The sequence below is a fragment of the Papio anubis genome, chromosome 1 (assembly GCF_008728515.1).
Source record: "Papio anubis isolate 15944 chromosome 1, Panubis1.0, whole genome shotgun sequence".
Classification (NCBI taxonomy): Eukaryota; Metazoa; Chordata; class Mammalia; order Primates; family Cercopithecidae; genus Papio; species Papio anubis.
In genome coordinates, this window is record NC_044976.1 from 21,090,066 (window position 1) to 21,111,227 (window position 21,162).

Consider the following 21,162-nt stretch of genomic DNA (forward strand, 5'->3'; position numbering starts at 1 on the left):
TAACATACTTAGCACAGTGAGTGACACATAAAACACTCAGGGATAAGAATAGTTAATATTGATTGAATGCTTGCTTGTGTGCCAAGTGTTGTTCTAAGTGCTTTACCCAACAATCCTGAGATGGGAACTATTATTCTCCCCATTTTACAGATAAGGCAACTGAGGCACAAAGAGGTAAGTCACTTTGCCTTATCACATAGTCACTTTGCCTTATCACACAGTCACTTTGCCTTACTATCACATAGTTAGTAAGTGGCACCATTGGGATTCAAACCCAGAGAGTCTGGCTCCAGAGTCTGTGCTTTTAACTGCCTGTGTGTGTGTGTCAGCTGTTATTATTGTTGATTTTCACATCAACATTGAGATGTAGGAATCATGCCCATTTTATGGATGAGAAGTTGAGGACTGGAGCAGTTCATGGACTTGTCCAGGGTTACCTGTGAGTCAGTGACAGCCCCTTTTCTGCATGGGCATGTGACAGGTGCTCTGTCAGGGGCAGGAACAGAGCCTAGGGATCCCAGGAGACCCAACAGCATGGCAGGGGGTAGGGGACAGGGGTATTAAGACTCCCACAGGCAGGCTGAGAATGCCCTACCATGCTTTCTCCCCAGCCGAGTACCAGACAAGCATCCAGGAGAAGTTACCACTCATCATCGGCTCCTCAGCCGCTGGCCTGGTCTTCCTCATCGCTGTGGTTGTCATCGCCATCGTGTGTAACAGGTGGGTGGGGTCTCCAGGCTTGGCTGGGCCTGGCTGTCCCAGATGGCTTCTTTCCCTCTATTCAGTCATTCCTCTACAGTGCTGGTGAACTGAGGAGGCCTTCTTACAATTGCAGGGAGAGACGTGGGTAGGAAGTGGAAGTCTTCAAGTGGCCTCCTGCTACCTAAGCGGCCACCATGTGCAATTCATCCCTTTGGGATAGGCATCGTCCCCGACAAGCCCACTATTGAAGGGGGTGGCACATTGAGACACTAATGCAATGGGCAAGAAAGACTGCAGGCTGCTAGGAGTTTAGTGGTTGGTGGAAGGGGTGTACAGATTGTCCTGCTTTCTGCATGAGTTCAGGCCCTCTGGCTGAGGTGCTGGAAAGATGGGGAGGACTTAGGAGGAGGAGCGGGAAGGGACCTCCCAAGTGGCTAGGACGGCACAAGCAAAGGCAAGAGGGTGGGGCCAGTTCCTTGACTTCTGCTGGGTATAATGCAAAGAAAGAGTCTCTTTAAAGAGTTCCGCATTTTAGAATAGACTGGACCATAAGTTCAGGTGGACAGAAGCCCCTGGGGTTTCTGGGGCCAGATGCCGTGGCTGGAAGATGACTTCTTTCTGAAGGGGGCTTGGCTGGAGGGGGAACTGGGGAAAACGTGAACCTGGACTTGAGGTGGGAGGAGTGGGAAGGGACAAGTGGGGCCAGAAGGGACAGGCAGGGGGCCCTCTGGCAGGGGTGTGGCTTCTAGGGTCTGCCCACCCTCTCCCTATCACCTACTGTGGCTCCCAGCTCCCTGGGCGCCTCCAGGTGGCTCCAGCCCTTTGCTCTTGTTCCAGAAGACGGGGGTTTGAGCGTGCCGACTCGGAGTACACGGACAAGCTGCAGCACTACACCAGTGGCCACAGTATGTACATACCCCAGCAGGCTGGAACCCTTGGGCCCTTTACTGTCGGTTCCCCAGTGACCTCTTAAGCCATCTTGGACCTCCTACTGCCATGCTGCAGGCAGACAGTGTCAAGTGGTTGCCTGGTTGCACTAAGCTCACTCTCACCTCTAGGCCTTTGCAAGTGCGGTTCCCTCTGCCTCAAACGCTGTTCCCTCTGCCTCAAGCGCTCTCCCCATCTCCCTTTACCCATGTAGCTCTTACTCATCCCTCAGGCCTCACCATACACAGACTCCTCCGAGCAGCCTTCCCTGACCCCACTCCATCCTGGGTTCAGGAGCCGCATCTGTGCTTGCAGGCTGCATTGAGGTGGCTGTTTCTTATCTCACGACCATGATAGTGGGGGCCGCTGGAGACCTGGAATTGTGTCTGACATTTACCATGTCTCCCCAGCACCAGTGCAGTGCCCAGCACATAGTAGACACTAGACATTTGCAGAATAAATAAATGAATCAAATTGAATGAATGAGTTGATGAGGACTCCGGGCTCTGACCCAGGAGGTGAGAAAAGCAGCAGGAGCCCCTTCCTTCTTCTCTTCCTCTCACTCTGTGGCTCTAGACTCCTGTTCTTCCCCAGTGGCTCCTCCGGTGGCCTCTTCCCCTTACCCAGTGCCCTCATTTCTCCCACCATCCCATCCTCCACTGGGCCAGGGCTGGGGATGTATGTGCCACACACACACAGGTGTCCCCTCCTGAAGGGCCAGAGAGAAAAGTAGATCAAAGATTCCTCTCTCCGCTTGACCTGGGCAAAACCAGTTATCAGAGAGTTGGGGGGTGTGAGAAGCTTAGTCCTTACTTCAGATCATTCAGCAAAAAGGAGTTCTAAATGGGTCCAACATTCATTCTCAAACTGTACTCAGTGGGATGCCCTGGGGTTCCTCAGGTGGCTGCCTCTGGGTACAGAGGCCCATCATCATATCCCTGCCCTTGTCACACATCTGTCGTGGGCCTACTACCTATGCCAGGCACTGTTCTAGGTGCTGGGGATCCCCGAGTAACCAAACCGAATATCCTGGCCTTTGAAAAACTTATATTCTAGTGGGAAGGATGGGGAATAAAAAAATACATGTCATAAGGTCAGGCACAGTAGCTCACTCCTGTAATCCCAGCACTTTGGGAGGCTGAGGCAGGCAGATGACTTGAGGCCGGGAGTTTGAGACCAGCCTGGCCAACATGGAGAAACCCTGTCTCTACTAAAAATACTAAATTTAGCCAGGCATGGTGGTGTGTGCCTGTAATCCCAGCTACTCAGGAGGCTGAGGCAGGTAAATTGATTGAACCCGGGAGGCAGAGACTGCAGTGAGCAGAAATTGTGCCACTGCACTCCAGCCTGGGTGACAAAGCAAAACTCTGTCTCTAAATAAATAAATAAATAAAAACATGTTATAAGGCTAGGCACAGTGGCTCACACCTGTAATCCCACCACTTTGGGATGCCAAGGCAGGTGGATCGCTTGAACACGGGAGTTCAAGACCAGCCTGGGAAACATGATGAAAGCCTGTCTCTACCAAAAATGTACAAAAATTAGCTGGGTGTGGTTGTGTGTGCCTGTAGTCCCAGCTACTTGGGAGGTTGAGGTGGGAGAATAGCATAAGCCCAGGAGGCGGAGGTTGCAGTGAGCTGAGGTCTGACCACTACAGTCCAGCCTGGGTGACAGAATAAGACCCTGTCTCAAAAAAAAAAAAAGAAAGAAAGAAAGAAAGCAGAAAAGAAAAATACATGTCATGAATGCAAAGCGTATGGTATATTTGAAGATGCAGGTGCTATAGGAAAAAGACAAAGTGGAACAGGTAATGGACCGAGAGTTGTGGGGATCAGGGTGGCATTTTTAAATAGGACAGCTTGGGTTGGCTTCACTGACAGGATTTTATTTGCACAAAGATACAAAGGAGCTGGGGGAGTGAGCTACTCAGAGGTATCTGAGGGAAAAGCATTCCAGGAAGAGAGAACAGCCAATGCAAAGGTCCTGAGGCTGGAGCTTCCTGGCAGGTTTCAGAAACAGCAGAGGCCGGTGTGACTGGAGCAGAGCAAAGAGAGGAATGGAAGCTTTGAGGGAGTCCAACATGCAGATTCTCATCAGGCTCAGCAAAGCCTTGGCTTTTCCTTGAGTGAAATGGGGAGCTGCTGGAAGGTTCTGAGCAGAGGGCTGACATTCTCCAAGTTACGGCCTTGGTGGGACTTCTCTGGCTGCTCTCTGGAGAATGGACCAAAGGCGCTGATGCAGGGAGACCAGTGTGGTGGCTGTTGGAAGAATCCAGGGAAGATATGATGGTGGCCAGACCAAGTGGCAGGGAGAAGGTAGTGGGAAGTGGTTGGATTCCGACATATTTCAAAAGCAGAGCCACTAGATTTGCTGCAGGATTGGATGTGGGTATGTAAGCATGAGCAGAGTCTAGGAGTTCCAGGTACAAAGCCTCTGGGTAAGACATAATTTGAAGTAAAAGTTCCTGGGCTTAAAAATAGTTTGGGGCTGGCCAGGCATGGTGGCTCACGCTTGTAGTCCCAAGCTACTCAGGAGGCTGAGGTGAGAGGATTGTACAAGGAGGTCAAGGCTGCAGTGAACCGTGATCTTATCACTGCACTCCAGCCTGGGTGACAGAGTGAGACCCTGTCTCAAGAAAAAATTTAAAAATGAAAAATAAGGCTGGGTGCAGTAGCTCACACCTATAATCCCAGCACTTTGGGAGGCCAAGGCGGGTGGATCACCTGAGGTCAGGAATTCAAGACCAGCCTGGCCAACATGGTGAAACCCCGTCTCTACTAAAAATACAAAAATTAGCTGGGTGTGGTGGTGCACACCTATAATCCCAACTACTCAGGAGGCTGAGGCAGGAAAATCGTTTAAACCCAGGAGGCGGAGGTTGCAGTGAGCCGAGATCGCACCACTGCACCCCAGCCTGGGTGACAGAACAAGACCCTGTTTAAAAAAAAAAAAAAAAGATTCGATTTCCAAATAAGATTACACAGAGGTACCGGGGCTAGGACTCTAAGGTATCTTTGGCTGGGTGCAGTGGCTCACGCCTGTAATCCCAGCACTTTGGGAGGCCAAGCTGGGTGAATCACCTGAAGTCAAAAGTTCAAGACCAGCCTGGCCAACATGCTGAAACCCATCTCTATTAAAAATACAAAAATTAGGCCGGGCGCAGTGGCTCAAGCCTGTAATCCCAGCACTTTGGGAGGCCGAGACGGGCGGATCACGAGGTCAGGAGATCGAGACCATCCTGGCTAACCTGGTGAAACCCCGTCTCTACTAAAAAAATACAAAAAACTAGCCAGGCGAGGTAGCAGGCGCCTGTAGTCCCAGCTACTCGGGAGGCTGAGGCAGGAGAATGGCGTAAACCCAGGAGGCGGAGCTTGCAGTGAGCTGAGATCCAGCCACTGCACTCCAGCCTGGGCAACAGAGCAATACTCCGTCTCAAAAAAAATAAAAATACAAAAATTAGTGGGGCATGGTGGCGGGTGCCTATAGTCCCAGCTACTCAGGAGGCTGAAGCAGGACAATTACTTGAACCTGGGAGGTGAAGATTGCAGTGAGCCTGGGGAACAGAGCAAGACTCCTTCTCAAACAAAAAAAAAAAAAAAAAAAGAAAAAGATTATAAATTATGTCATCACCTCTTATTGCCCCAAGTAATGAAACCATGATCATAGATGTGGCTAGACATACTGCGTGCATTCTGTGTGCCAAGAATTGTTTCAAGGCTTTACATGTACTTATTCATTTGATCCTTATAGTGTCTCACTTTGAATATGGGGAAACTGAGGCACAGAGGTTGTACAGCTGCCAGGGAAGGAGCAGGGGTATGAACTCCAGCTGTCTGGCTGCAGAGCTGGCATCCTGTGCTGGCTCCATTCTACTGAGCTGGAATGGGATAGGCTCCCATGCTCTGTCTCCTGGAGCCACTGGGGAGCATTGCTATGTGGTGTGTGAGTCAGTAATAGGGAAACAGGTGAGGTCTATTTTTAAAATAGACCCCAGGGTTTGTTGCTAGATCAGCACATTTAAGGCCTAAGATGCCCCTCCCTCCATCCTAAGCTCTAACGTTAGATCTGAGCAGAACTTTGTTCTGTTCAAAGCACTGCCAGCCCTGTGATCCCATATACATCCAGCCACCCTGCGTGGTCAGGACAGAGGAGGAAGCTGAGGCCCAGAGATCCATGTGACTGGCCTGTAATCACCCACATGGCCACACAGTTTCCATCATCCAGCAGGTGCTGAGTGAGTACCAAGGTCTGTGTTGCCTGGATGTGGAACCGGAGGGACTGATCTGGCTTCTCATCCCTGCTCTGCCACTGGCCAGCTGGGTGACCTCGGGAAAGCCATCAAACCTCTCTGAGCCTTGACATCTTTATATGGGAAGTAGCAAGAAGGATACTTTTGTCATGGAATTGTGAGGATTCAATGAATTAAGGGACGTTAAAGTGCTTTGGAGTAATATTTAATAATAGCCAGCTCTTCTTTGCAACAGTTTACAATTATTCAGCACTTTCCTTGATGCTCTCGTTTAATCCTTGCAACCCCATTAGGAGGTAGGTATTGTTTGTTATACCCATTGGGTAGGTGAAAAAAGTAAGACGCAGAGATTAAGTAACTTGTTCAAGGACACACAGCTGGATCAACACAGTGGTTGATCCTGGCTTCAGACTCACAAAGCAGCTCATTTGTGACCAGAATTAGCAGCAGTGCCAGAATTCAGACCCAGAACTCGGCACACTGGTTCCTCTTCCCTCATCGTGAATTTCGCATTTGAGGGCAGGGCAACAGGCAGTGGCCGACAGCCGTAAATCATCCAAACAACAGCCCAGGATTTTCTGTAGCCTTTGCCTACAGAGGTCCTCACCCGACCTCGGTTCAGCAAGTGCCCCTCCTGAGAGTCAAGCTTGTTGGAGGCTCTGGCCACCAGACACTCACTCACCTTCTATTCCAAGAGGCAGACTGGGGAAGTACCTGGAAGAAATGCAGCCTGAGGGTTACAAGTGGAGACTCTGTAGCCGGCCCGGGTTCAAACCCCACTTCTGCCATTTATTAGCTGTGTTGATGTCATTTAACCTCGTGTGTGTGTGTGTGTGTGTGTGTATGTGTGTATAACAGGGTCTCGCTTTGTCACCCAGACTGGAATGCAGTGGCACAAACACGGCTCACTGCAGCTGTACCTCCTGGGCTCAATCAATCCTCATGCCTCAGCCTCCTGAGTAGCTGGGATCACAAGCCTACACCACCATGCCTGGCTAACTTATTTATTTTTCATAGACATGGGTTTCTGCCATGTTACCCAGGCCAGTCTCAAACTTCTGGGCTCAGGCAATCCTCCTGCCTCAGCCTCCCAAAGGACTGGGATTATGAGCTTGAGCCACTGTGTCCCACTCATTTAACCTTTTTTATGCCAGTTTCCTCATCTGACAAACAGATATCGTATGGGATTGTACCAAATGAAATTGCTATTTATGTAGGTCAGAAACAGTTAAATATTGACAGTTTCATAAGGTATCAACCTAATAATGGCACTTACCTGGTAGGGTTGTTAGGAGGATTCATTGGATCAAAAACTATAAAGTGCCCAGAACAAGGCCTGGCACCCAGTAAATCTACACCGAATGTATATTCAATAAGTGTTTATTAAGCATCTACTGTATATCACCTTCACATAAGTACTCCGGAGGCAACATTCTAAAGCAAGGGCTTGTAGCTTGGGGTCTAAAGACCCCTAGAGCTTCCAAGGGCCTGTGAATATGCCAGAATTATACATGAAATATGGGAGTGTGCACACACAGGGATACTTTTCCAAGGAGCAGATTCATAATTTTCATCAAATTCTCAAAGACATTCAAGACACGTAGTAATGCCATTATGTGTTCAGTAAGCACTTATTGGGCACCCACTGTGTGCCAGGCCCTGGGATTCAGCATGAACAAGACAGACACAGACTCGGTCTTCCTGGGGAAGAGGGTAAACTAAGCCCTTACAGGCAGCAGAGTATTCCAGAAAGGAGTGGCAGGGGGCTGTGGGCATGCGTATCTGGGAACCCTGGTACAAGGTAAAAAAGCCAGAACAGACATCAAGGTCATAAGAGTGGGTGTGGACTCAGGACTGTGGGAGCCTGAGGAGAGGGTACAGGTCTCCCCTGGAGCAATCCAAGCGGTCTTCACAGAGGCGATGGCATTTGATCTGGTCACAAAAAGAAAGAGGAGAGGGTACTCCAGGTAGAGAGCACACCACGAACAAAAGCATGGAGGCAGGAAATAGTGAAGTGAATCTGAAACCCCTGGGTCAGTAAGTCCTGTGAGCTGGCATCTAGGGAGCAGGGAGCTGGAAGTGAGGCCAATCCATGGAGAGCTGGGAATGCCAGGCAGGGGCATGCACCTTTGTCCTGCAAGCAGCAGAGGCCCTCCTGACCAGTGCTGCTGGCCACAGCATGGCGATGGCATCCAGTTGCTTGGCAGTGGAGGCGACCAAGGAGGGTTTGAGCTGCTGTGCTTCCCCTTACCTCCCAGAGTCAACCCATTCCTGTCCTCCATCCCCATCAGAAAGGGCCTCCCCCAGTCCTATTGGGAGGGAGGCTGAAAACCAGTTGTCAAGAACCACAGGGCATGCATTGAGTCTGAGCAAGCAAGAGAGCATCCCCAGGGAGCCGACGCCCTGGCTCTGAGAAGGCTGATGGGGAAGGAGGTGGTCATGGCGGAATACTCCAGAAGGAGGCATGGACCAGATTCTGGTTGTATGTCATCCAGGAGGCAGTGAACATGGTGATTAGGAGTACTGGCCCCAGGCTCAAGTCTAACAGACCCGGGTTCAAATCCTGGCTGTGCCATTTGCTAGCTATGTGGCCTTGGCCAGATGACTTAGCCTCTCTGAGCCACAGTTTCCTTATGTGTGAAATGGGAATAATTGTCCTTTCTTCTAAGAGTTTTTGAGTGGAGGAGATAAGGCATATAAAGAGCCTGGCATGGTGTTGAGCACAAAGGGCTCAGTAAGGGACAGCTGCTATTATGATTCTATCTGTGTCATTTGGATTCTGCTCGGCCCTACAGACACTGAGTGTCTGCTGTGTGCAGAGCTTTATGCAGTTTGCCAGGGGAGGGAGAAATCAGGAAAAAAAAAAAGTGTCCATTTCCTCCTCCCAAGCACTCAACAGTCTTGGATGGTGGTTCTTAACCTCTTTGGAGGCCTCAGACTCCTGGGAGACTCTGCTGAAAGTTTTGGAGCCTATGGCCAGAAAAACAGATACATGTATAAAATTATTAAAAGTCCAAAGGTCAGGCCAGGCACAGTGGCTCATGCCTGTAATCCCAGCACTTTGGGAGGCCGAGGCTGGTGGATCACTTGAGGTCAGGAGTTGGAGACCAGCCTGGCCAACATGGCAAAACCTATTAAAACTCTATTAAAAATACAAAAAATAAGCTGGGTGTTGTGGCACATGGCTGTAATCCCAACTACTTGGGAGGTTAAGGTGGGAGGATGAGGAACACTTGAATTCGGGAGGCGGAGGTTGCAGTGAGCTGAGATCGTACCACTGCACTCCAGCCTGGGTGACAGAGAAAAAAAATTTTTTTTAATTAAAAAAAATTCAGAGGTCTATACTCAAGGATGGATTTTTTGAGAACTTTTGTTTTTGACAATATTTATTTCTATAACTTTTGGACTTTCGAAGCAGCATGAATTACTTTTTGAATAGAAAAGGACAATCATAATAAATGAATCCCATCTCAGGAGGTTATCAGACCTCCTACTGCCCATACTTAGGACTGCTAAGTAGCTCACAGACCCAAATTAAGAAACCCTGACCTCAAGAGCTAAACAAATACCCACACAAATAATCCCAAATAAAGCTCACGTGTTATAGCAGCAGTTGGCAAATTTTTCGTAAGGGGACAGATAGTAAATATTTTAGACCTTATGGGTCTCCCTTGTAACTACCCAACTCTGCTGTCATAGCTTAATAACAGCCATAGGCAAAGGAATGAGCATGATTGTGTTCCAATAAAACTTTATTTACAAAATAGGCTGTAAGCCAATTCGCCAACGCCTGTGTTACACACTCTAACGCCTAGATTTCTGGAATGCCTAAAATAGAGGCTGAGAGTGTCAACTCATATGTCCAAGGTCACACAGCTGAGCAGGGTTGATGGCCTCATGCACCAACCAGCCAAGCCTTATGGTGACCCAAGGATTTCAACTCCCAACTCCTAGAGCTCCTACCTCCAAAGTTGCAGCTCCTGGAGCGGCAGGAGAATGTGAGCAGGATGCTGGAGAAGCCAGAGGAAAGTCTGGGCTCTGGACCGGGAGGTCTGGGTATTGGAAGACCAGCTGTCTGTCTGGGAGGGGGAAGATGGATGGGTCATCTTTCCCTTCTTTCCAAGCATTTTGCTGACTCAGTGCTGGCTGTTCAGAATTGGGTCTTTGACATCCAGGTTACCTTCTTCTCTTAGTGCATAAAAAAATAAGTGTGGGACAGAAGAGAGGGAGAGCAAATAATAACAATAATAATAAAATTAAAATATGCATCAGATCAGGAATCAAATGCCCGATGTCTAGCCTCATGCTGATTACCAGAAAATCAGGGATCCGGAAGGGGTTAAGACTTGGCTAGTGGGGGACCTGGGAGGTGGCCCAGCAGCTGTGGATACTCAGTCCCTGGTGAGTGGGGCAGCCCCAGGCTCTGGGGGCCCATTTGGGAAGTTGGGGCAGCTAGAAAGGGACCCTGGGGGAAGAGGAGGCTTGAATTAGGCCTGGAGTTAGGCCTGGAGAGACAAGGAGGAGCTCTCCATAGCAGAACTCCAAGGACAACATGGTCTATTGCCTGATCTTTCTGTATTTTAGTTCCAATTTGCTCCCTTCCTTTTTGCCCCCCTCTTCCTTTACTTTGCACCCCTTGATTCTCTATCACCTATCTTTCCATTTATTCTTCTGTGCCCACGCCCGTAACAGACATTGCTTATCAGTTCTGCCAGCCTCAGCTGCTCCAGAAAACCACTGCTGATCAATGAGAGTTGGAACAAGAGCTAAGACCTATCTGCCACCCCTGCTGGTCTCTGTTCTCCTCACCTCCTACTCAGTTCACGCCCATCTGCTCAGTAAGACCCAGAGGGGTCAAGTGACCTGCAGGGAGTTGCCCAGTTCTTATGGGGGCCACATGGGAGTGGATTTCCCTCCACGGAGGGACTGGCTCCCGCTTTTCCTTTTGTGTGCATCTTGAGTCAGTCCATATGACAGAGCCTGGTCTTGTCCCCCAGTGACCCCAGGCATGAAGATCTACATCGACCCTTTCACCTATGAGGACCCCAACGAGGCAGTCCGGGAATTTGCCAAGGAAATTGACATCTCCTGTGTCAAAATTGAGCAGGTGATCGGAGCAGGTAGGTGGCTGGTACCTTCACATGTACTATGGCCTTAGCCATGGGTGGCGAGACCACCCCAATGTGTACCCTTGGGGCAGAAGGTAGGATGTGAGACAGGTGCCTCAAAGGACCCCCCTCAAGGCCTGAAGGTTCAGAATGACCATGAAAGAAGGGCTCTCAAAGGTCATCCAGTAAAATCACCTCACTGACAAAAGAGGAAACTGAGGCACAGGGCTGGGAGGTGGCTGGGACTTTTCTAGACCCCTGACATTCTTGAAGGGGTTTGGTGTCTGCAAGGATGAGTGGGCCATTGAGAAGAAAATGTACATGCAGGCCCTGTGAGTGGATGTGACAGGGAACAGGGAGGTGGCCCTTCCACCTGGCAAGTGACATCCTGCCTGTCTTGGTGTTTCTGTCTCAGGGGAGTTTGGAGAGGTCTGCAGTGGCCACCTGAAGCTGCCAGGCAAGAGAGAGATCTTTGTGGCCATCAAGACGCTCAAGTCAGGCTACACGGAGAAACAGCGCCGGGACTTCCTGAGTGAAGCCTCCATCATGGGCCAGTTCGACCATCCCAACGTCATCCACCTGGAGGGTGTCGTGACCAAGAGCACGCCTGTGATGATCATCACTGAGTTCATGGAGAATGGCTCCCTGGATTCCTTTCTCCGGGTAGGGGAAGCCAAGAGGGCCAGGGGCCCATGAATGGGGCAGGAAAGGAATGATGGACACAGCTTCAGACTCTCAGAGCCTGAAGCGGTCTTGGAAAAGCTCTAGGTCAGGAATGGCTTGTAGGCTGTCACTTTCCATTCCCTTACCCGTGGCAGGCACTGCTAATCAATCCCAGCACTCTCATCCACTAAGCCCAGAAGCAGTCCCAGAATTCTTCTCAGTATGGTTCCCCAGGAAGCCACAATCAGTTGATCAGAGTTGGCACACATCTCAAATCTGTTTCCATTCCTGCTCTTAGCCAGCCTTCTCATTGTGCACCAAAGAAAACGGGCTCAAAGAGAGGTTGGATTTGCCCAGAGTCACCCAGAGGGTCAAGATGAGGCCTGGACTGGAATCAAGTGTCTTGACCTCTCATCCAGGGTTTTCACCAGATTTTGGAGTTCTCCAAAGCTCTATAGGCTGGTGGGAGGAGTTCAAGGCCAACAGAGGAAAATGTCAAGGTCTCCCAGGAGACCACAGTCAACCAACCAGACATAGCACCAGACTGGGCATCAGAAGCAGCCCATTGGATCAGCTGCTATTCAGTAAATATTTGTGAAGCACCTAACATGTGCCAGGCACCTTCCATGTACCTTCTTGTTTAAGCCAGAATAGCCCTGGGAGATGGGTGTGATTTAGGCCCATTTAACACACAGAAGAGGGAACTGAGACTCAGAGATGTTAGGTTACATGTCCAAGGTCGCACAGCCAAGAAGGAACAAAGCCAGAGTCAAACCAAGTGTATCTGCTTCAAAGCCTGTGTTCTCACCACCACCCGGAAGTTGGCCTCTGATGGGCCTCTCCGGGGTCCCGAAGCATCTGAGTCCTTCCCCAAGGAACCTAGAGCCAGGCTGGCAGGGCCCTGCTCTGGTTTCCCATTGTGAGGATGATGCAGAGCCCTGATGCCTGTTCTGTTCACTCTGTGTTTTCTCCACTTCTCCCACAGCAAAACGATGGGCAGTTCACAGTCATCCAGCTGGTGGGCATGCTTCGGGGCATCGCAGCCGGCATGAAGTACCTGGCAGACATGAACTATGTGCACCGTGACCTGGCTGCCCGCAACATCCTCGTCAACAGCAACCTGGTCTGCAAGGTGTCGGACTTTGGGCTCTCACGCTTTCTAGAGGACGATACCTCAGACCCCACCTACACCAGCGCCCTGGTAAGATGGAGGCAGGGAACACCGGAGTCCCAGAGCCAGAGAAGAGAGGCCTGAGTGGCCATCTCTCTCCCTGCAAGACAATTTCACTAACGCCCAACTGGGCCAAGCACTGTCCTGGGCCCTGGAGACAGGGAGACAGGAACCACAGCTCCTGCCCTCTTGCAACTCCCACACTGATGGGGAACACATGTGCAGAGCCATGTGGAGTGACAGGGCTGTAAGCCAGGACAGGCAGCCTTGGAGGCAGAGGAAGGCTCGCTGGAGAGGTTGATATCTGAGCTGAGAGCGGAAGGACCCAGAAATGTTTGTCAAATGCCATGTTCTCATGGCAAAGTCCTGCGACTGGAATACAGGCTGTAGGGGCAGTGGTAGTGAGCAGTAGTGCTGGAGAGGTAGGCAGCGCTGGACCTTGGAGCTCCTGGAATGCCCAGGTTCAGGCCTCTCTCCTGAAAGCAGCAGGGATTGTTGAAGGTTTTAAACTGGAAGGACAAAGAGCCCAGAGACGGGTGCAAGTAGGCAAGTCACTTCAGTACTGTGCTGTGTGAGACGTGCCTCCTTGATGGGGAGGTGTAAGTCACAGCTGTGGGATTGAGGGCAGCTGACAATTCTTTGGGAGCTCAGAAAAGCTTTTGGAGGGACTTGAGGATGAGAAGGAGGTTTCCAGATGGCAGAGTGGTAAAAGGCACTTCATGCAGAGGGTGCAGCTGGTGCAAATGCCCAGTGGTCTGAAGCTGCATGGTGAGTTTGGGGCACAATGAGGTGCCTCATGAGATTGGGGTATCACAGGGCACAGAGTGGGAGGATTAAGAGAAGAGGTCAGACAGGCCAGCCTCCCACCCACGAACCCTCCTCATTCTGTCTCCCAGGGCGGAAAGATCCCCATTCGCTGGACAGCCCCGGAAGCCATCCAGTACCGGAAGTTCACCTCGGCCAGTGATGTGTGGAGCTATGGCATCGTCATGTGGGAGGTGATGTCCTACGGGGAGCGGCCCTACTGGGACATGACCAACCAGGATGTAAGTCTCCAAGGGGATGGGCAAGACCTCTCCGGCCCACCAGATGGGAGAGGGAAGATCGGGGCTCCTGGCCTTGTGCCAGTCTCCCAGAGTGTGGGACATAGGCTTCTGAGATCATGGGCCTGGCTCCCAGGGTAGCTGCCAGCCCGATGGTGGCTGATTCGAATGTCCGCACAGGACCCTGGACTCTCCAGGCGGTAGGGAGTAGGAAAGGCCACTCATCCACACATCAGTGCGTCTTCAGGACGCATGCACCTGTGGCCAGCCCCAAATGAGACCACATCTGCCCTTCAGGTGTTTACCACCTAACTGGGGGACAAGACGATTATTCAGGGAACCGGATGTTGTGATCAGGAGCTTTTAAGATCAGGTGCTAAATCGGAGTAGCCCTGGAGGCACTGAGGCACCGGCAGCATGGGCAAGATCAGACAGGAGGTGATCGCAGGATAAGTGGGGTTCGAACAGTCGCAGGACGTGGAGACTTGAGAGCTTCCAGTGGGAAAGAACAGCATGTGCAAAGGCTGAGGTGGGCCAGTGCGGGGTTGAACCCAAACCAGAGGGTTTCCATTAGCAAAAATGCAGACAGGAAGGACTCAAAGAAACTTCTTACACGAGAAGGGTGACCCACAGTCAAGCTGTGGAAGGTGAATCTGGCTGTGGTGGCAGGACAGGCTGAGAGGGGTGTTTGGGAGCATTTCCTTGACAGAGAAGCAGGTGGAGGTGGTGGGAGGGGGCCCCAGCCAGGCTTGAGGCCATGGTGTGGGCCTGATGAGGGGAAGGTATCTCATACCTAGAGCTGTAAATGGCACTAAAATCAAGCATGTGGCCACATGGGGTCAAGCAAGGAGGTAGAGAGGGGAGGGCTTGGGGCCATCCAAGCCAAGAGGGGCTCGCAGACGGGAAAGAGGGAGGAGCTGGTGGAACCAGGCACAGGAGGGTCATCTTGGTGGACCCTGGGGAGAAGGTATCTCGGGGCTCTGGATTTCCCAAGATTGGCAGAGGGTGGGGCAAGAACCCAGCTGCCATGTCAGATTAAAGGTCTAGATGGTAGAAACCCAGGTCATCCCATCCCTGGGGCTGCCTCCAGGAGGTGAAACTGGTTGGTTGCCACAGCAACTGAGTAGGTCAGACATGCAATGTACTGGGGGCAAGATGGGCCTGGCAGAGGGTAGATGCCCTCAGCCCATCCACCCAACCCCTCTCCACTCCTGCATTGTCCCAGGTAATCAATGCCATTGAGCAGGACTATCGGCTGCCGCCGCCCATGGACTGCCCAAGCGCCCTGCACCAACTCATGCTGGACTGTTGGCAGAAGGACCGCAACCACCGGCCCAAATTCGGCCAAATTGTCAACACGCTAGACAAGATGATCCGCAATCCCAACAGCCTCAAAGCCATGGCGCCCCTCTCCTCTGGGTAAGACCCTGCCCTGGCCCCGCCCCAGCCAGGCCCTGCCCTTCTTCCCCTCTCCCATCGCTTCGGCCCCCACCCCGCTTCAGGCAGATGCTCTTCCTTACTGCAGCTTGGGATGGGAAAGAACAGGACTAGTGTTTGTTGGGTACCTGCCCTGCCTTAGGGGTGCAGGAGAGCAGAGGACACAGACTGCCCAGAGGAAGAAAAGGACACATACCCTGTGGGTGGCAGAGGAGGCATCTTTTAAAGTGTGGTCAGAGAGACCAGGAAGAAAAATTACCAAAGGAAGGCCGGGTGAGGTGGCTTACGCCTGCAATCCCAGCACTTTGGGAGGCTGAAGTGGGTGGATCACCTGAGGACAGAAGTTCAAGACCAGCCTGGCCAACATGGTGAAACCCCTTCTCTACTAAAAAATACAAAAATTGGCCTGGCACGATGGCTCACGCCTGTAATCCCAGCACTTTGGGAGGCCGAGGCGGGTGGATCACGAGGTCAGGAGATCGAGACCATCCCGGCTAACACTGTGAAACCTCATCTCTACTAAAAATACCAAAAAATTAGCCAGTCGTGGTGGCACGTACCTGTAGTCCCGGCTACTCGGGAGGCTGAGGCAGGAGAATGGCGTGAACCCAGGAGGCCAAGCTTGCAGTGAGCCGAGATTGCACCACTGCACTTCAACCTGGGTGACAGAGCAAGACTCCATCTCAAAAAAAAATTAGCCGGCCCCTAGTGGCGTGCATCTGTAATCCCAGCTACTCAGGAGGCTGAGGCAGGAGAATCACTTGAACCCAGGAGGCAGAGGTTGCCGTGAGCTGAGATCGTGCCATTGCACTCCAGCCTGAGCAGCAAGAGCGAAACTCCATCTAAAAAAAAAATTAAAAAAAATTACCAAAGGATCCAAAATCTTAGTTGGTGAATAGATATGCCTGTCACTAAGTTTCCTTCCTAGCTACCCTCATACTCAAACCTGGACCCTCTAACTTCCATTTATATCCTCATCACACACATGCTCACACAGGTCCAGTCCTACATGCGCAGATGAACACACAATTAGGCACAAACACTCATGACTGTTCACACACAGTCTCAGGCTCTCACACCTACACACATCCATAGGCACCTGCACACACACCCATTCAGAAGTTTGTACTCACCATACACCCATCTGTGCCCGTACACTGAGTCAGCATCCCCATGCCTGAGAGACAGGCTCAGCCTGAGGGGTGTTCGCCCAGGGACCTGGTACCTCACTTCTCCTCAAGGCTCAAGCCTCCCAGGGCAGGCTCTGTGGGGCAGCAGCTCTCCTCTGCCTTCCTTGGGTGGCTGTCACAGGTCACACTGCTGCCCCTGCACACACTTACTCCTCAGGACCCACAACCCCACAGGGTTTCAGAGGGGCGTCTGGCCAGGTATCCTTAGGATGTAGGGCTGGCTGTAGCCAGAGAGCACGTTCTTATGAGCGGGAGACCATCGTGCTTCCCTCTGCCTGTCTCTCCTCACCATGACCCTATGTCAGCCACCCCTAACTCTCCAGATCAAATCCCTCTGAGCTTTAAACCTCATGAGAGCCATTTCACTCCTTGCCAGCCAAGAAGTCATTCCCATTAGCGCCACCAGCCTTAGCTGGGCTTTGGAAATACAGTCTCTGGACAGTCCAGAAGGTGAGCTTCCTATAGCACAAACCAGAGTGGGGAAGGATGGAGAATGGCACTGGGAGAGGAAACTGAATAACCAGCATAGTTAGTCTAGCTGAAATCCCTCCTCCTGAAAATAAGCATGGAGCTGCATCTTCCCCTCCTCACTCCCAAGGTCCAGCCTCTTGGCCATCCCTGCAGTGCCTTCCCTAGACTTCCCAGTTGGCCCCAGCTTTGAGTTCTGCACACACACTCGCTCTCACATGCTCACATATATATGCATGCATGTTTCCACAGGTTCAAACCCATGCCCGCACTCATGCAGAAATACTCACGTACATATGCCTTCGCCTGTGTTCACGTTCACGTAAATGGATGCACATGTGCACATTCATGCATACGCAGCCTACAGGCATGTCCCTGCACGCTCCCTGCAAACAGGTGCCCTGACCATCTCTGTCACCCACCCCCAACCCCAGCATCAACCTGCCGCTGCTGGACCGCACGATCCCCGACTACACCAGCTTTAACACGGTGGACGAGTGGCTGGAGGCCATCAAGATGGGGCAGTACAAGGAGAGCTTCGCCAATGCTGGCTTCACCTCCTTTGACGTCGTGTCTCAGATGATGATGGAGTAAGTGCCCAGCCACCTCTGCTCATCACCTTAGCACCCCCTCTCCACCGGCCCCACCAGCCAAGTGGGGTGATCTGGAGGGTGAGGAATAGATCATGTCCCAATAGGGAAGCAGGGACCAAGGGGCAAGATGGCCAACTTCGGAGTCACCTGTGGACTGATACCCAGGTCTACCTACCACCTACAAGCTCTGTGACTTTGGTCAAATCATAGCACCTCCCTTAGCCTCCGTTTTCTCACCTACAAACTGGGGGTTGGTAGGAAGGTTGAGGGAGATATAAAGGAAGTGGATGCTTATAAAATGCAAGCTGGCAGCCGGGCACAGTTGCTCACACCTGTAATCCTAGCACTTTGGGAGTCCGAGACGGGCAGATCACAAGGTCAGGAGTTCAAGACCAGCCTGACCAACATGGTGAAACCCCATCTCTACTAAAATGCAAAAAATTAGCCGGGCGTGGTGGCATGTGCCTGTAATGCCAGCTACTCAGGAGGCTGAAGCAGGGAAATTGCTTGAACCGGGGAGGTGGATGTTGCAGTGAGCTGAGATCATGCCACTGCACTGCAGCCTAGGCTACAAAGCGAGACTCTGTCTCAAAAAAGAAAACGAAAGAAAATGTAAGCTGGCTTCCCCTTCCCCAAAGCAGGGGAGAGAAGGCCCCCTAGGGACCCTGAGTCCTACTCACGTGCTCTTCCACCTCACACCATAGTCACTCCCTCCAGCTGTGGCTGCCTGCCCACTCCGCACTCCACACTCCCCAGTACTCCTTGCTTTGCCGTCTTCCTCCCGGGGAAGCTCAGGCAGCTCTCTACCAGGCACAGGGCTCCTTCACCTGCACATTTCCCTAACACACGTGCTTCTCTCCCAAAGGGACATTCTCCGGGTTGGGGTCACTTTGGCTGGCCACCAGAAAAAAATCCTGAACAGTATCCAGGTGATGCGGGCGCAGATGAACCAGATTCAGTCTGTGGAGGTTTGACATTCACCTGCCTCGGCTCACCTCTTCCTCCAAGCCCCGCCCCCTCTGCCCCACGTGCGCCGGCCCTCCTGGTGCTTCATCCACTGCAGGGCCAGCCACTCGCCAGAAGGCCACGGGCCACGGGAAGAACCAAGCGGCACCAGCCACGAGACATCACCATGAAAACATGCAACTCAAGCGATGGAAATAAAAAGGGAATGGGAAAAAAGAAAACAGATCCTGGGAGGGGGCGGGAAATACAAGGAATATTTTTTAAAGAGGATTCTCATAAGGAAAGCAATGACTGTTCTTGCGGGGGGATAAAAAAGGGCTTGGGAGATTCATGCGATGTGTCCAATCGGACACCAAAAGCAGTTTCTCTCCAACTCCCTCTGGGAAGGTGACCTGGCCAGAGCCAAGAAACACTTTCAGAAAAACAAATGTGAAGGGGAGAGACAGGGGCCACCCTTGGCTCCTGTCCCTGATGCTCCTCTAGGCCTCAGTCAACAACCAAGTGCCTGGAGGACAGGACAGATGGACAGGCAGCCACCCCAGGAACCCCTCTGGGAAAATCTATTCCCGCCACCACTGGGCAAACAGAAGAATTTTTCTGTCTTTGGCGAATATTTTAGAAACTCCAATGAAAGACACCGTTTCTCCTGTCGGCTCATGGGGCTGAAAGGGGCTTTTGTCCTTCTGGGTCAGGGAGAACACGGGGATGCCAGAAAGGTCAGCCTTCCTGAGGATGCCGCCCCCGGGTCTGCAGCTCCAGGTACTATCACGCGCACAGCCCGGCGGCCCGACCCGCCTGGTGCCCGCTCCCGCCAGCCCCCGCCTCAAGGACTGATACTGCAGTGACTGCCGTCAGCTCCAACTGCCGCTGAGAAGGGTTGATCCTGCATCTGGGTTTGTTTACAGCAATTTGTGGACTCGGGGGTATTTTGGTCAGGGTGGTTTTGGTTTAGGGGATTTGTTTGTTGGGTTGTTTTTTTTGTTTTTGTTTTTTTTTAATGACAATGAAGTGACACTTTGACATTTCCTACCTTTTGAGGACTTGATCCTTCTCCAGGAAGAAGGTGCTTTCTGCTTACTGACTTAGGCAATACACCAAGGGCAAGATTTTATATGCACATTTCTGGATTTTTTATACCGTTTTCATTGACACTCTTCCCTCCTCCTACCTGCCACCAGGCCTCACCAAAGCCAACTGCCACGGGGCCATCTGGGCCATTCAGAGACTGGAGTGAGATTTGGGTGTGGAGGGGGAGGCGCCAAGGTGGAGGAGCCTTCCACTCCAGGACTGTTGACGGAAGTGACAGATTGAGGAGGAAGTGGGCTCTGAGGCTGCAGGACTGGAAGTCCTTGCCCACTTCCCACTCTCCTGCCCCAATCGATCTAGTACTTCCCAGGCAAACAGGCCCCTTTGAGGCTCCTGAGTGCCCTCAGATGGCCAAAACCCAGTTTTGCCTCTGGGAGCCTAAACCAGGCTGCATCGGAGGCCAGGACCCGGATCATTCACTGTGATACCCTGCCCTCCAGAGGGTGCGCTCAGAGACGCGGGCAAGCATGCTCCTTCCCTTCCCTGGAGAGAAAGTGTGTGATTTCTCTCCCACCTCCTTCCCCCCACCAGACCTTTGCTGGGCCTAAAGGTCTTGGCCATGGGGAAGCCCTCAGCCAGGGATCTGGCCACAGACTCCCTCCTGTGAGCCAACGCAGACACCCGAGCAGAGCAATCAGTTAGTGCATTGAATGGAAATAAACACTTTAGTTATAACATGACCCCTGTTCTCTGTAAGTGCTGAGGGAGACCCTGGCACCCTTGGGAAACGTGTGGCCCAGGTTGCTCTTCTAAGCCCTTCCTCCCTCAGGCTTCCAGAAAGCCCAGGGCAGAGAAAACATATGGAGAACGACAGCTCCACGTGGCCTCTCTGGCCCTGGCTCGTCAAAAGCACAGGCAACAAAGGAAGTGAGTTGGAAGTGGCTCAGAACTCTTCGCTGCCCTGGGTATCAGGGTAAGCCCCTGCAGGTACATAAGGAGCAAAGAATTGACGAGGGTGCACTTAGAAGAGGGTCCGGGTGTCAGGTGAACTGTGACAGTGCGAATGTGAGGGTCTTAGAGTGCTCATGGACCCCCAGGCAGAGCCACGGGTATGATCACCTTATCCAGGCCAACTCTGGTTTTCTCTGTGCAGATGAGCTCCTGCTCACATTAAAATCAGAATTCTCCACGTGGCAGGAGGAGACAGGGAGATGAGGTGCCATGGATATCAGGTCTGGCTGAGAAAGGGGAGCCAGGGAGACTACCTCTCAGGACCTTTCCCAGATCCGAGGAGATGGCCAGTGAGAAAGATTTGGGCCACAGGCAGCCAGCTAGAAGCGCCACGGTCAGAGTGAACATCCAGCACAATCCAGCCCGTCGTCTGTCACTCACCTGTTCCGGGAGCCTGAGCTGCAAAGGGAAGGAAGGGATTAGAGAGACGAGTGGGCCCCCCATGGGGACAGCAGGGCGAGCCACAGGGATAGCATTGGCAGGTTTCCCACAAACTGGCCGGCAGTGGCCCACTGGCCTTCACTTTGTGCCCCAAAGGTGCCCCGCGCGGGTGGCAGCTGTCTCGGCACACAAGGTCACCTTCTGGCGGGAGCTGTCCTGATGCTCTT

The 21,162-nt window shown here is 52.1% G+C and overlaps 1 protein-coding gene across 4 annotated transcripts in view; it reads left to right on the forward strand.

Moving 5' to 3' along the window:
* Nucleotides 1-20,283, forward strand: part of EPHB2 (EPH receptor B2) — a 205,343-nt gene extending 185,060 nt beyond the window's left edge. Inside the window, exons 8-17 of one of the 4 annotated variants that reach the window (XM_021937153.2) lie at nt 151-174; nt 612-720; nt 1,540-1,607; nt 10,876-10,998; nt 11,402-11,649; nt 12,635-12,850; nt 13,717-13,866; nt 15,089-15,282; nt 17,393-17,548; nt 18,417-20,283. In XM_021937153.2, the coding sequence (XP_021792845.1) occupies nt 151-174; nt 612-720; nt 1,540-1,607; nt 10,876-10,998; nt 11,402-11,649; nt 12,635-12,850; nt 13,717-13,866; nt 15,089-15,282; nt 17,393-17,548; nt 18,417-18,525 (1,397 nt within the window). In that variant the 3' untranslated portion in view covers nt 18,526-20,283. The remainder of the gene's footprint in view (nt 1-150; nt 175-611; nt 721-1,539; nt 1,608-10,875; nt 10,999-11,401; nt 11,650-12,634; nt 12,851-13,716; nt 13,867-15,088; nt 15,283-17,392; nt 17,549-18,416) is intronic. The other 3 variants (XM_021937159.2, XM_021937161.2, XM_021937162.2) reach the window with 3 other exon arrangements.
* The last annotated feature ends 879 nt before the right edge of the window (nt 20,284-21,162 follow it).